This window comes from Salvelinus sp. IW2-2015, linkage group LG25 (genome assembly GCF_002910315.2).
Source record: "Salvelinus sp. IW2-2015 linkage group LG25, ASM291031v2, whole genome shotgun sequence".
NCBI lineage: Eukaryota > Metazoa > Chordata > Actinopteri > Salmoniformes > Salmonidae > Salvelinus > Salvelinus sp. IW2-2015.
The window spans coordinates 9,791,173-9,805,889 of record NC_036865.1 but is presented as its reverse complement, the minus strand read 5'-3'; the positions used below and the strand labels follow the sequence as shown (position 1 = coordinate 9,805,889).

The window sequence follows — 14,717 nt, the reverse complement described above, 5'->3', positions numbered from 1 at the left end:
TGCAGATGCACTCACACCTGCCTGCTGCCATTCCTGAGCAAGCTCTGTACTGGTGGTGCCCCGATCCCACAGCTGAATCAACTTTAGGAGACGGTCCTGGAGCTTGCAAGACTTTCTTGGGCGCCCTGAAGCCTTCTTCACAACAATTGAACCGCTCTCCTTGAAGTTCTTGATGATCCGACAAATAGTTGATTTAGGTGCAATCTTACTGGCAGCAATATCCTTGCCTGTGAAGCCCTTTTTGTGCAAAGCAATGATGACGGCACGTGTTTCCTTGCAGGTAACCATGGTTGACAGAGGAAGAACAATGATTCCAAGCACCACCCTCCTTTTGAAGCTGCCAGTCTGTTATTTGAACTCAATCAGCATGWCAGAGTGATCTCCAGCCTGGTCCTCGTCAACACTCACACCTGTGTTAACGAGAGAATCACTGACATGATGTCAGCTGGTCCGTTTGTGGCAGGGCTGAAATGCAGCGGAAATGTTTTTGGGGGATTCAGTTCATTTGCATGGCAAAGAGGGACTTTGCAAGTAATTGCAATTCCTCTAATCACTCTTCATAACATTCTGTGAAAATTAATATTTGTGTCATTCTCAAAACTTTTGGCCACAACTGTATATTGTATAATGAAATGTACAAATATTTATGTATCGTTGCATATTTTCCTAAGCTTGGGCCCCAGGAAAACACAGAATTTCTCATTTGGGTCCAGGCTGAAAAAGTTTAAGAACCCCTGTCATAAAATATAAGATGCTGTTTTTTGTCTCTAACAGTAATGTTATACTATGCTATTATATACGGTTATATGTACAATACTATCATAATGTGATCTTGCAGACATTGATTCAGCTTTGATCTAACTTTATTTGACAACCATKATTTGCCAGAGTAGCCTGTTCTTTAAATCTTCTACATCTGCATTGCTTGCTGTTTGGGGTTTTAGGCTGGGTTTCTGTTTAACACTTTGCGACATCTGCTGATGTTTTATAAATACATTTGATTGATTGACGCTCTATGAGTAGAGAAGACTGCGTAAGTAGAGAATTCCGCAAATGCGCAGAGACAGAGAGGAAAAGGCGAAGCGAGAGGGATAACTGGCAGAGATACTTTTGAGGAGATGGGACACTCTATTTGAATCGTATTGAAGCCATTGTGTGCGTTGCCCATGCCTCGGCAATGGACCGCGCGGTTCATTCTGGGCTATTCTGGCACAAGGAGAGCTCTCCTTCGTGGAGTAAATGGGAGTCAATTGGGAGCTAGCTCAAAAACWCAACATTAGCATGACTTTTGTCAACAAGAACTGCAACATTACAAATCATTTCCTACATATAAAATAATTAACTGGTTCTCTGTAATATGTTATAGCTTTTGWATCGTGACATTACGTACTTTCGATGAAAATAGGSAGGTTTCTCGACTCATTCACTGACTTTGTGGCGGGATTGCGTGACGATTGTTTTAGCAACCGTGTGACGCAGCATGATAACTTGAACGTGATTGGTCGACAGAGTGCTGGATTRCTATCTCCTTTCTCTAATATCTCTGAATTGAGTACCTGGCCCCCAAATCTTCTTCTCCAGTAGGTGGCGTTTCTTGCGCTCGTCAAGCGATTCGTTTTTGTATGGAGGTCAATGAGAGTATCGAATTTGGTTAACAAAAAAATGGAATGCCTTATTTGCTACGTGTGGCTTATTTGAWCGAATATAAGTTTCGTAATGTTTAGGTTGTTATGAGAGTACCGATATAAGTAGGACACGTGACATCACGGTAAACTTTGAGAAAAAAAACACTTTATTTCGGAGTTGTGCCTGTTCACACGCGTATAGCCCTCTCATTGGCTAGAATGGTCCCACCTGATATTACCTCCTCCTGACTGCCTTCCATTTTTTAAGACATTTATTTTCATTGTTAGAGCGGCCACTAAATATCTAGTCAATATAATTAAATAATCTGTGGCAGAAGCTTCGGGAGGAAAGGTCCAGTAAATCAGTGGAACTCAGCTTTAAACTTACTCTTGATTTGTAATAGTTGTAATAGTAGAATGCTCAAAGTGCAATTTCGAAATGTCGAAGTGCATCATCAGTTCCTCTTGTCATGTTAGTCGTTGCATACCTTAGAGAGCTATTTATAACTTGTCAGAAATGTCCAGATCAACTAGCCCATGTCAGCTAATATTTATTTATTTAGGTTTTCTAGCCCAAAGATATTGTTGTAATTTTTTTCCCATTCAAATATCACATGAATACACATTAGACATGGCAAAATGTATAGAATTGCAAGACAATTTGCTTTAATACTGAAAATTGTCTTTGCACACCATGACATGTGTAGAATTGCAGGAAATATCCTGCACAATGCTCTCCACCAACAAGAGGGGTGTGAACATGAACAGCGCTAGTACCCATAGAAATAGACTGTACTGACAAGGGGGCCCGAGTGAAAAAGTTTGGGAACCCCTGTAGTAAATGTCYGATCCGAATCCACTCCGATAAAGAGGAGGAGATACCCATACTTAGTGATATGTAAATAAATGCCAGCCAGATCTACACACACCTACCTYTACTCTCACTCCAGCCCGGTAGATGGCAGCAGTCCCCTTTCAGCTAGGAATAAGCTCGCTCTGTCCAGTGTGGTGCATCATCGTCGGCATCTAAACTCAGCAAAAAAAAGAAACGTCCCTTTTTCAGGACCCTGTCTTTCAAAGATAATCGTAAAAATCCAAATAATTGTAAAGGGTTTAAACATTGTTTCCCATGTTTGTCAATGAACATAAACAATTAATAGAATGCACCGTGGACGGTCGTTAGACACTAACAGCCTAACGACGGTAGCAATTAAGGTCACAGTTATGAAAACTTAGGACACTAAAAGGCCTTTCTACTGACTCTGAAAAACACCAAAAGAAAGGTGCCCAGGGTCCCTGCTCTGCGTGAACGTGCCTTAGGCATGCTGCAAGGAGGCATGAGGACTGCAGATGTGGCCAGGGCCATAAATTGCAATGTCGTACTGTGAGAGTCTAAGACAGTGCTACAGTGAGACAGGACGGACAGCTGATCATCCTCGCAGTGGCAGACCACGTGTAACAACACCTGCACAGATCGGTACATCCGAACATCACACCTGCGCGAAAGGTACAGGATGCAACAACAACTGCCCGAGTTACACCAGGAACGCACAATCCCTCCATCAGTGCTCAGACTGTCCGCAATAGGCTGAGAGAGGCTGGACTGAGGGCTTGTAGGCCTATTGTAAGGCAGGTCCTAACAGACATCACCGCAACAACGTCGCCTATGAGCACAAACACACCGTCGCTGGCCAGACAGGACTGTCAAAAAGTGCTCTTCACTGACGAGTCGCGGTTTTGTCTCACCAGGGGTGATGGTCGAATTAGCATTTATCGTCGAAGGAATGAGCGTTACACGAGGCCTGTACTCTGGAGCCGGATCGATTTGGAGTGGAGGGTCCGTCATGGTCTGGGCCGGTGTGTCACAGCATCATCGGACTGAGCTTGTTGTCATTGCAGGCAATCTCAATGCTGTGCGTTACAGGAAAGACATCCTCCTCCTCATGTGGTACCTTCCTGCAGGCTCATCCTGACATGACCCTCCAGCATGACAATGCAACAGCCATACTGCTCGTTCTGTGCCTGATTTTCTGCAAGACAGGTGTCAGTGTTCTGCAATGGCCAGCGAAGAGCCCGGATCTCAATCCCTTGAGCACGTCTGGGATCTGTTGGATCGGAGGGTGAGGGCTAGGGCCATTTCCCACATAAATGTCCGGAACTTGCAGGTGCTTTGGTGGAAAAGTGGGGTAAGCATCCACAGTCAAAGAATGGAAAATTGGTGCAGTCCATGAGGAGGAGATGCACTGCAGTACTTAATGCAGCTGGTGGCCACACCAGATACTGACTGTTACTTTTGATTATGTTCCCCCCTTTGTTCAGGGACACAMTATTCCATTTCTGTTAGTCACATGTCTGTGGAACTTGTTCAGTTTATGTCTCAGTTGTTGAATCTTGTTATGTTCATWCAAATATTTACACATGTTAAGTTTGCTGAAAATAAATGCAGTTAACAGTGAGAGGACYTTTRTTTTTTTGCTGKGTTTATTTCCTGAGCTTTCTTATATCTCCTAGATGTAGGACAGACACTTCAAAACCMTATTCCTTATGATATATATTTGTGACTGTATTTTTTGCCATTTATGAATGTGTTATTCAAAGCGTTTCTATAGTAGTAATGGCCAAATTCAGTAWTTTACCAAATATWTTTWMATTTTTGGGGGAGACCTAAAGGMGTTCTAAAATTCAAAATCAAATAGCTGAATAAAACAATTCCATATGTTAGCTTAGTATCCCCCCCCACACCCATGCGTCAATCTAAGTAACATAATTTAAAAAAAGTCCCACCCAGAAGTAGTCCAAGCTCGTCGTTCTATGTAGAATTTCCATTAAATTTGCTTTTAGGTCCAGGACAAGGCTTAATTCCTGTCTGGGAAACCGGACCTTAATAAGCAAGTACCTCAGATACCAGGGGTCAATACCAAGTGCATTTGACTGCTTGGCCACATACAACAGGTGTACACTTTACAGTGTAATTCTTACTTACATTTCCAACAATGCAGAGTTAAAAAGTAAGACAAATATTTGCTGAATAAAAAAGGAAATAGTAACAATAAYACAATAACGAGGATATATACAAGGAGTTTCAGTACCAAGACAATGTGCAGTAGTAAGTGGTAGTTGGGAGTTTGGCCCCTGTGATGTACTGGGCCTTATGCACTACCCTCTGTAGCGTCTTGSGGTCGGATGCCAAGCAGTTTCCATACCAAGRGGTGATGGAGCCAGTCAAGATGCTCTCAATGGTGCAMCTGTATAACGTTTTGAAGATCTGCTCCATTTTAATCACATCTGTTACAATTCCATGTTGCACTATCACAAATAATAATGAAGAAGGTATACACAAGGGCAAACAACAGCATCCCATACATGCTGCAAAAACACCAATATGTTATCATTCTAGTACACTGAACCAAAATATAAACGTAACATCTAAAGTGTTGGTCCGACGTTMCATGAACTGAAATAAAAMATCCCAGAAATGTTCCATATGCACAAAAAGCTTATTTKTCTCAAATTTGGTGCACACATTTCTCCTTTGCCAAGATAATCCATCCACCTGACAGTAAAAGACCACTCTAAAGACCACTCTAAAATGTGCAGTTTTGTCACACAACACAATGCCACAGATGTCTCAAGTTTTGAGGAAGCATGCAATTGGCATGCTGACTGCAGGAATGTCCACCAGAGCTGTTGCCAGAGAATTTAATGTTCATTTCTCTACCATATGCCGCCTCCAACGTTGTTTTAGAGAATTTGGCAGTAAGTCCAACCGGCCTCCAAACCACGTGTAACTACGGCAGCCCAGGACCTCCACATCCGGCTTCTTCACCTGCGGGATCGACTGAGACAAGCTACCCGGACAGCTGATGAAACCGTTGGTTTGCACAACCAAAGAATTTCTGCACAAACTGTCAGAAACCGTCTCAGGGAAGCTCATCTGCATGCTTGTCGTCCTCGACCTGTCATCCTTGACCTGACTGCAGTTCGACGTCGTAACCGACTTCAGTGGGCAAATGCTCACCTTCGATGGCCACTGGCACACTGGAGAAGTGTGCTAGTCATGGATGAATCCTGGTTTCAACTGTACCGGGCAGATGGCAGACAGCGTGTATGGCGTCGTGTGGGTGAATGGTTTGCTGATGTCAACGTTGTGAACAGGGCAGGCATAAACTACGGACAACGAACACAATTGCATTTTATCGATGGCAATTTGAATGCACAGAGATACCGTGTCGAGATCCTGAGGCCCATTGTCGTGCCATTCATCCGCCGCCTCATGTTTCAGCATGATAATGCACGGCCCCATGMCGTAAGGATCTTTACACAATTCCTGGAAGCTGAAAATTGCCCAGTTRTTCCATGGCCTGCATACTCACCAGACATGTCAGCCATTGAAKATGTTTGGGATGCTCTGGATCYAKGTMTYCGACAGCGTGTTCCAGTTCCCGCCAATATCCAGCAACTTCGCACAGCCATTGAAGAAGAGTGGGACAACATTCCACAGSCCACAATCAACAGCCTGATCAACTCTATGCGAAGGAGATGTGTCACGCTGCATGAGGCAAATGGCGGTCACACTAGATACGGACTGGTTCTGATTCACACCCCTACCTTTTTTACAAAAGGTATCTGTGACCAACAGATGCATATCTGTATTCCCAGTCATGTGAAATCCATAGATTAGGGCCTAATGCGTTTATTTCAACTGATTGATTTCCTTATATGAACTGTAACTCAGTAACTTATATTTTTGGTCTTYCACTCACTACCTGGTTATATTTTGAGAAAATCATCACAAAAATACAAAACAAGTCTTGTGAATGTTACAAAAACCTTGGTCTGGTATCTAATTTACTTATCATGATATTCATTCATTTAAATTGTGTAGGTGAAGTAGAATTTCGATAGCATCCACTTCAATTTAAAACTTGCACAAGACAGTTCACAGAATTATCAATTTTWWWAAATGTAGGCAATTTATTAATTACAAAATTTGGCCAACATTAGATACTGCAGTTTATCCAGGGATTCTTACCTTTTCCTTAATTCAGCAGTCTCGTCCAGATCATCATGGTATTGGTAGTTATTTTTGATAGCCACATTAACAGCTAATTGGTTAGCATTTTTTTGGGGGGGGGGGATACAGGCGAATATATTGATAAAAGTCACCTTGTCTTGGAGAGATTTACACTGTTGTCAAAACGTCAGGCCAGTGTAAGCTTACACAAAACAGAGCCATTATTTTAAGTGTTTCTAAAATCCCATATGGGAAAAATAAATTGTGAAAAAATTATTGGAACAATTTCCTTGTTTGAATGCTTGGTTTTTGGGTTATTATGACTCATACTGTGGTACTCTATAGACCACGCTTATCCCTGTGTTCTCGGACCAATTTTGACCTTCCTCAGATCATATGACCAAAGACGGTGGCTAAATTAAGATCGTTAACTCAGGTGGTAAACCATTTGAAAAAAAGGGGGTGGCTCTCCATAGCCTCCAATGCGATAGTAACAGGGTCTGGACTTCCGTTAAAATAGAAACAATGAGGAKGTGGGATGTCTCGCTTCCTCTTCCGTGTTTGATAGGACCTTTTAAAAAAGATCTGTAGCGCACACTCCACAACAGCAGGTGGCGTTGAATATCAAGGATTAGAGACGGCACCTGTCGTCTGACGTAGAATAAAAAAATGCGTATTGCGTAAAAACTGTCCACGGCCGGGAAAGCTCGTCGTTGAATACTGTAGCTATCACTACGATGTCCTGCATGTATCTGTCTTTACAAGCAATCGAATTATCAACCTTCTCATGTAGCAAGCTGCTTACCTGAAACCTCATTTTGGGATAGAGTGATAGTAGAAGTCTCATTTCAGTATGAATGAGCCAGAGGGACTGCGGTTCAGGAGGCTGAACAGACCACAGATTATCACAGACGAATTACAGGAACCCCAATACAAGGGCACCAGGTAAACTAGCCTATTCTAAATAATACAGTATTCATATTATCATCAGATACTGCTTTCCTTGCTATGTAGTATGTATTGCCTCACGCACAGATGCAGTCAACCACTGTGTTTCAGAGTGCATGATTCGCATTTCCACTTGCTAGCTGATGACAGATGCAGAGGTAAACACAATCCATATTGTTTACAGTTTTCCAGTTTTTACAGTTTTGCCAGCTCATGCATACAGTTTTCCACTCACTGACGGGTAACAGTGGATGAATTACTTTGCATTATGCGTGCATGGTAGGAACCAAACCAGTCAGTGGAGAGAGCATTGGCCAGCATGCGCTGAGTGACGGTAAGGCTTATTCAGGTTTGTCATAGATGCATTCTCTCTGGGGGAAAAAATATGCATTTGCATTCTGTGTGTATGTTTGTGTACTGCATCATTTACTGTTGACCTCAGCTGACCTCATGGATCTCTTCAAACACCCAATAACATATTGATATTATTAAAACTACAGTTTGAGATCTGGGAATCTGTTCAAAATACCCATTGATTCTTGAAGAATGTAACTTAGGCCTATGCTTCAGGAGCTTAACACAGCAATCAAACCTGTATTTAACCAACAACATAAAAGTTATAAGCCTACTCCATTGTTTACAAACCAAAGAACATAAACTATGTAGAGTTCCAGTCAAAAGTTTGGACACACATACTCATTCCAGGGTTTTTCTTTATTTTTGCTATTTTCTACATTGTAGAATAACAGTGAAGACATCAAAACTATGAAATAACACATGAAATCATGTAGTAACCAAAAAAGTGTTAAACAAATCCAAATGTATTTTATATTTGAGATTCTTCAAAGTAGCCACACTTTGCATTGATGACAGCTTTGCACACTCTTGGCATTCTCTCAACCAGCTTCACCTGGAATGCTTTTCCAACAGTATTGAAGGAGTTCCCACATATGCTGAGCACTTGTTGGCTGCTTTTCCTTCACTCTGCGGTCCAACTCATCCCAAACCATCTCAATTGGGTTGAGGTCGGGTGATTGTAAAAGAAAATAGTAAAAAATAAAGAAAACCATTGAATGAGTAGGTGTGCCCAAACTTTTGACTGGTACTGTAAAGCTTGCTAATATTTATCATGTGGATGTCAGTCCTTGCATCTAGAGTTCTCTATGAATTTGAGAGGTTACATTTCCTCAGCCTCATCCCTTAGCTCTATAGAAAATGTATCTACGTTTTGTTTTTCCCAGTACCTACAGTGGAAAGGTATTCCGTGTGACCCTGGTGACCCTGGGAGGATGCCTGATCCTTCCATTGCTTGTAGTCTTTTTCCTGCTCGAGTCTCCTATTCACCCTGAGCTGCTCAGGTGAGATGTCAAGAATTTAAATCCTTCTCTCTTTTTTTTCTCCTGGTCTTTAGAATCATGTTAACTCTAATAGCTCAGAAATGTATTGACTTCAAGGAATGTTTACACTAATCAGCTTTACTGCAAAATACTTTAGTCCGTCTGCATAGTCAACATTTCTGCTTACTTTTCAACTCTTGAAATAGTTTTGTGGAAACTGTTCTGTACACTTCTACCACAAGTCCCTCTCACAGATGTTACGCCACTGAATGACTAGGCGTATAGTACTTGTATAATATACATTATGTAGTAGTATATAACGTTAGTATGTAGAATGGTTTCAATCATCCCTAAGCAATAGAATTCATCATGTAGGCCTAATGTTCTGATGCAAATATAAAATGCTTAGCCAAACAATATTGATAAGGCACTCTGCTCATAGTCTGAATGCACGGGTGCGATTTCCTTTTAGGCGCCTCCAGTCAGTTCAGAATCACTCTTGTCCACTCCACTGCCACAACCCTGATCTCTCCACAACTGCATAGCTGTATTTCTCCATACTGCGTTCTCTACTAATGCTATTAGATTGAGTGATTTGCTGCCCCAACTTGCACAGTGGCTGATCTCATTTGTAACCAGTGTCTGCCCCTCAGAACAAATAGCATGCGACTCCCTGTCCTCATTAGAATTAATTTCTAAATTCTGCATCCACAGTTAATGATCCATTCTGACGTCTTGGGGCCAAGGATTTCCTCTCTCCCTTTTCTCCACAGCACTAGGCTTCAGGGTACAGGCTAGTCTAGGGCAAGGGTGTTGATCAGTGATTCATACTGATTCTGTTTCCTAATTTGTTTTCTCTTGTTTGTTTTTTTTAGCCTCAATGAGCCTCCCCTTATGTCTGGGTGTTACGAGCCCAACTTTAAGCTGAGGGAGGCACAGCGGCTGTTTGAGGACCAGCTTGTTGGCCCAGAGTCCATTGCCAACTTCGGAGGTCAGTATGGGAGTAAAGCATTCCAGCTGGAGTCTCGCCACATGACAATGTCTTTCATATCTTTCACCCAGTTTGTTTGGGCTTGTGTAATGTATGGTGTGGCCACAGTAACATCAGCTGATATTTCAAGGTGATAGGGCAATGCCGTCTGGATTGCAGACACGCTGTTGACCAATAATAGCAGATGTTTAGGTTTTCCAAATGAGCTATGATAAGCGTGGTCTTATCACTGGCCACTTTAATAATGGAACACTAGTCACTTTAATAATGTTTATATATTTGGCATTACTCATCTCATATGTATATACTGTATTCTATACTACTGTATCTTAGTACATGCCACTCTGACATTGCTGGTCCATATATTTATATATTCTTAATTCCATTCCTTTACTTAGATTTGTGTGTATTGTTAGATATTACTTGTTAGATATTACTGCACTGTTGGAGCTAGAAACATAAGCATTTCGCTACACCTTCAATAATATCTGCTAAACATGTGTATGTGACCAATAACATTTTATTTGATTTCTTAGTGACAGACGGATATTTGAGATGACACATATTTTCACATATGTTCCTCTGCAACTGTTTTGCTTTTCTGAAGGTCATAATGGTGAACCGTGTCCAACATATTGCCCTGGCGTTTTTTCAGTTTGTAAATGCTAATTGTTATTGTCTATCTCCTTCTCTAGATGTGATTTACACAGGTACGGCTGACGGGAAGATAGTGAAGATTGAAGGCAAGAGCATCACTGTTATAGCCAGACTTGGCAAGCCACCGTGTGGTAAGTGAGCAAGGACTAGAGCTGTGATTGATTCCTCACTCATTGCGTTAGACCTGATTTCACAAGCTTTAATTTCACAATGTTGTCTCAACATGACATGATTTAGACAGAAATGACCCAACAGTTCAATCATAAGCAACTCTTAGCAGTTGCATTTCACTCATGCCTTTTATGGATTGTTTTTATACTTGCACAACAAGGATGGCTTAATGCACAACAGGCCTTGCAGTGTGGCTCAAAACTGAAATGACATGTCAAAAAAAGGCCGAGCTCGAACTCTAGTATTTGCTCATATTAATCAGATTAGCCTGTTCAAAATGATTGAAATAATAAATAGCACCCAATAAATAAGGAATTACTTCAGATACCTCATATCCACTGGGATTGTGTGGTATGTTTTAGATGGATCCCGTGAGCAGGAGCCTAGCTGTGGACGACCCCTGGGTATCAGAGTGGGTCCTAACGGCACCCTGTTTGTAGCTGATGCCTATCTGGGGCTGTTCGAGGTCAACCCTGTCACAGGTCAGCAGCACACACAGCCAAGGGCAAGCTTCTACATAGCAATGGCTTTATTTCCTTTATAGGATAGATTTTCATATCAGTATTGTGACATAGACCGGTTCATTTTTTTTGCGAGGAATTCCCCAACAATTTTCACCTATTACTCAGTATAATCAATTTTGTTGCATATAATATCTTCCAAATAAAAGTGTGGTATTATGCAAGACATTTTAGTGATGTAACTCTCACTCCTTGACTCATCGTAAAGGTGAGGTGACCAACCTGGTGTCGGCTGGGCAGATGGTTGGGGGCCGGAGGCTCTCCTTCGTCAATGACCTGGATGTAACACAGGATGGGAGGAAAGTGTACTTCACAGACTCTAGCAGCAGGTGGCAGCGCAGAGACTACCTTCATCTCATCATGGAGGCCACAGCAGATGGACGGTAACTGTTACCACAAACCTTAGGGAGAGCTTTGAGCACATTCTAATAGCAAGGTCTTGTCTCCTTTTGTAAAGAGTTTCTATTGATAGTTAATATAGATTTTAGATCAGTATAGGGCCTTAAAAGCATGTGTGTTCATACATGATGTGGGTACCTTTCATTTTTAAGAAAAGGAACAGTTTATAAAGACAACAACCTGAAGTCTGAGAAAAGCTGTCCATATGTAACCCTTTGTCTGTCTTTCAGTGTGTTAGAGTACGACACAGAGACCAAGGAGGTAACCGTGTTGATGGAGAACCTTCGTTTTGCCAACGGGATCCAGCTTTTCCCTGATGAGGAGTCTGTGCTGGTGACTGAGACTACCATGGCTAGGATTCGCAGGTGCTGTAGTTGATCCTCCTGAGCAACACGACCAGCCTTATTTAACTAATTCACTGAGTGAAGAAATGCTACCCACAGGGGATCCCCCCCGCGTATCTCTCTCTCTTCCTCCTTTGGAACGATCTCATGTTTCGTCAGATGCTAAGTTGTTGTGGTGGCCACTTTTTGAACGTGCTCAAAGTGCGCCCACAGGGTTTTTATTCTCCTCTGGTTTTCATTATTTTCCTTCCACTGTAACACGATTTCATGGGTTTATTTCGCCTTTGTAATATCACACTTTTTAAAACCTGCAAGGAACACAGTCAATTCTCCCAAGCCTCACCTGGATAAATGATGCAAGCAGACTGTTGCCTCGGTAACGGAGCCCCTTCACCAAGCTGCCTGAGTAGAAAGACAAAATTAGCTTGTCCTTTCTCTAGTAGTAATACTAGTGTGGGTAGAGGGGGGAGGCAGCTCCTTCCTGCTGAATTTGTTTTGGGGGTGAGGGGGAATGAGTGTGAGGGAGGTGTTAATTCTTTGTTCATTTCAGCCTGTATGGTAATACAGACTGTTTGGGGACGTTTTCTATTTGCTGATTGTGCAGAATGGAAATCAGTAAATTGATTCCTTGAAAAACGGGGCATTATTTTGTATTTATTTTAAATTTTCTTTTTGGTTTTCCCAGCAAGTAGATTCTTTCCTCCCTCCCATAACTAGTTTATAATAGTTATAAGTCATACATTTTCCTTTGCTTTATCAATGCAGACAGTTTGCTGAGACAAATACCCTGGTGCTGCTGAAAACTCTGAATCTGGGTGGTCTTTCCATAACAGACTTCAAAGTATTGTGAAGACTGTTCGTAAAATATATATWTTTTTMTCAAATGTTTTGAATTGTTTCCCATAATACCTCTGTCTGTCACACATACCGTAAGCATGAGGCAATGGACTTTCTTTCCCTCATCTCCTGAATTTCCATTCAATTGACTGTGTGTCTGTGTCCCTCCTAGGGTCCATGTGTCAGGTCTAAATAAAGGAGGAATGGACACGTTTATTGACAACCTGCCTGGTTTCCCTGACAACATCCGTCGCAGCTCTTCTGGAGGGTACTGGGTGGCCATGTCAGCGGTGCGGCCCAACCCTGGCTTCTCCATGCTGGACTTCCTGTCCCAGAAGCCCTGGATCAAGAAGCTCATCTTTAAGGTAGATGATATGACAAGACTTGATATCATATGGCGTTATATTATATAAAACCAATAGCTTTGTCCATTTACATGGAAGTTTTAAAAAATACTACAGGGAGAACAATTTGCATGTCCAATTTACTGTGACTGAGTCTGGTCTTCATTGCTGTTAGTCAGATTTTTCTGTGTTTTTACATACAAGGGTTTACAGTGCCTTGRAAAAGTATTCATCCCCCTTGGCGTTTTTCCTACTTTGTTGCATTACAGCCTGTAATTTAAATAGATTTTTWTMMGGATTTCATGTAATGGACATACACAATAGTCCAAATTTGTGAAGTGAAATGAAAAAAATTACATGTTTGAAAAAATTCTAAACAGAAAAGTGGTGCGTGCATATGTATTCACCTCGTCTGCTATGAAGCCCCTAAATAAGATCTGGTGCAACCAATTACCTTCAGATGTGACATAATTAGTTAGATTGCACACAGGTGGACTTTAAGTGTCACATGATCTGTCACATGARCTCAGTGTATATATACACCTGTTCTGAAAGGCCCCAGAGTCTGCAACACCATTAAGCAAGGGGCACCACCAAGCAAGCGACACCATGAAGACCAAGGAGCTCTCCAAAAAGATCAGGGGAAAAGTTCTGGAGAAGTACAGATCAGGGTTGGGTTATAATTTTTTWAAATCCGAAACTTTGAACATCCCACGGAGCACCATTTAAATCCATTATTAAAAAATSGAAAGAATATGGCACCACAACAAACCTGCCAAGAGAAGGCCGCCCACCAAAACTCACGGACCAGGCAAGGAGGGCATTAATCAGAGAGGCAACAAAGAGACCAAAGATAACCCTGAAGGAGCTGCAAAGCTTCAAAGCAGAGATTGGAGTATCTGTCCATAGGACTACTTTAAGCTATACACTCCACAGAGCTTGGCTTTATGGAAGTGGCCAGAAAAAAGCCATTGCTTAAAGAAAAAAATAAGCAAACATGTTTGGTGTTTGCCAAAAGACATGTGGGAAACTCCCCAAACATATGGAAGAAGGTACTCTGGTCAGATGAGACTAAAATTGAGCTTTTTGACCATCAAGGAAAATGCTATGTCTGGCGCAAACCCAACACCTCTCATCACCCCGAGTTTACCATCCCCAAAGTGAAGCATGGTGGTGGCAGCATCATGCTGTGGGGATGTTTTTCATTGGCAGGGACTAGGAAACTGGTCAGAATTTAAGGAATGATGGATGGCGCTAAATACAAGGACATTCTTGATGGAAACCCGTTTGTCTTCCAGAGAACCCATCCAACTTGAAGGAGCTGGAGCAGTTTTGCCTTGAATGGGCAAAAATCCCAGTGGCTAGATGTGCCAAGCTTATAGAGACATACCCCAAGAGACTTGCAGCTGTAATTGCTGCTAAAGGTGGCTCTACAAAGTATTGACTTTGGGGGGTGAATAGTTATGCATGCATTTTTTTGTCTTGTTTATTTCACGATAAAAAATATTTTGCATCTTTAAAGTGGTAGG

At 41.8% G+C, this 14,717-nt stretch overlaps 1 protein-coding gene and 1 long non-coding RNA gene across 2 annotated transcripts in view; one reads left to right on the top strand and one right to left on the bottom strand.

The window, feature by feature from the left end:
• The window catches only part of LOC139023003 (uncharacterized), a 29,002-nt gene extending 21,774 nt beyond the window's left edge, over positions 1 to 7,228 (bottom strand). Inside the window, exons 1-2 of the long non-coding RNA XR_011474068.1 lie at positions 6,658 to 7,228; positions 2,559 to 2,651 (exon numbers count right to left, since the gene is read on the bottom strand). This is a non-coding gene — a long non-coding RNA (uncharacterized lncRNA). The remainder of the gene's footprint in view (positions 1 to 2,558; positions 2,652 to 6,657) is intronic.
• Positions 7,229 to 7,288: 60 nt separating this feature from the next.
• On the top strand, positions 7,289 to 14,630 carry LOC111951968 (adipocyte plasma membrane-associated protein). Its single transcript, XM_023970352.2, has 8 exons — positions 7,289 to 7,584; positions 8,829 to 8,945; positions 9,800 to 9,915; positions 10,611 to 10,703; positions 11,106 to 11,225; positions 11,473 to 11,647; positions 11,894 to 12,028; positions 13,017 to 14,630. Exons 1-8 carry the CDS (start codon positions 7,493 to 7,495, stop codon positions 13,255 to 13,257), a joined length of 1,089 nt encoding a protein of 362 aa, XP_023826120.1. The 5' UTR covers positions 7,289 to 7,492; the 3' UTR covers positions 13,258 to 14,630.
• Positions 14,631 to 14,717: the final 87 nt, after the last annotated feature.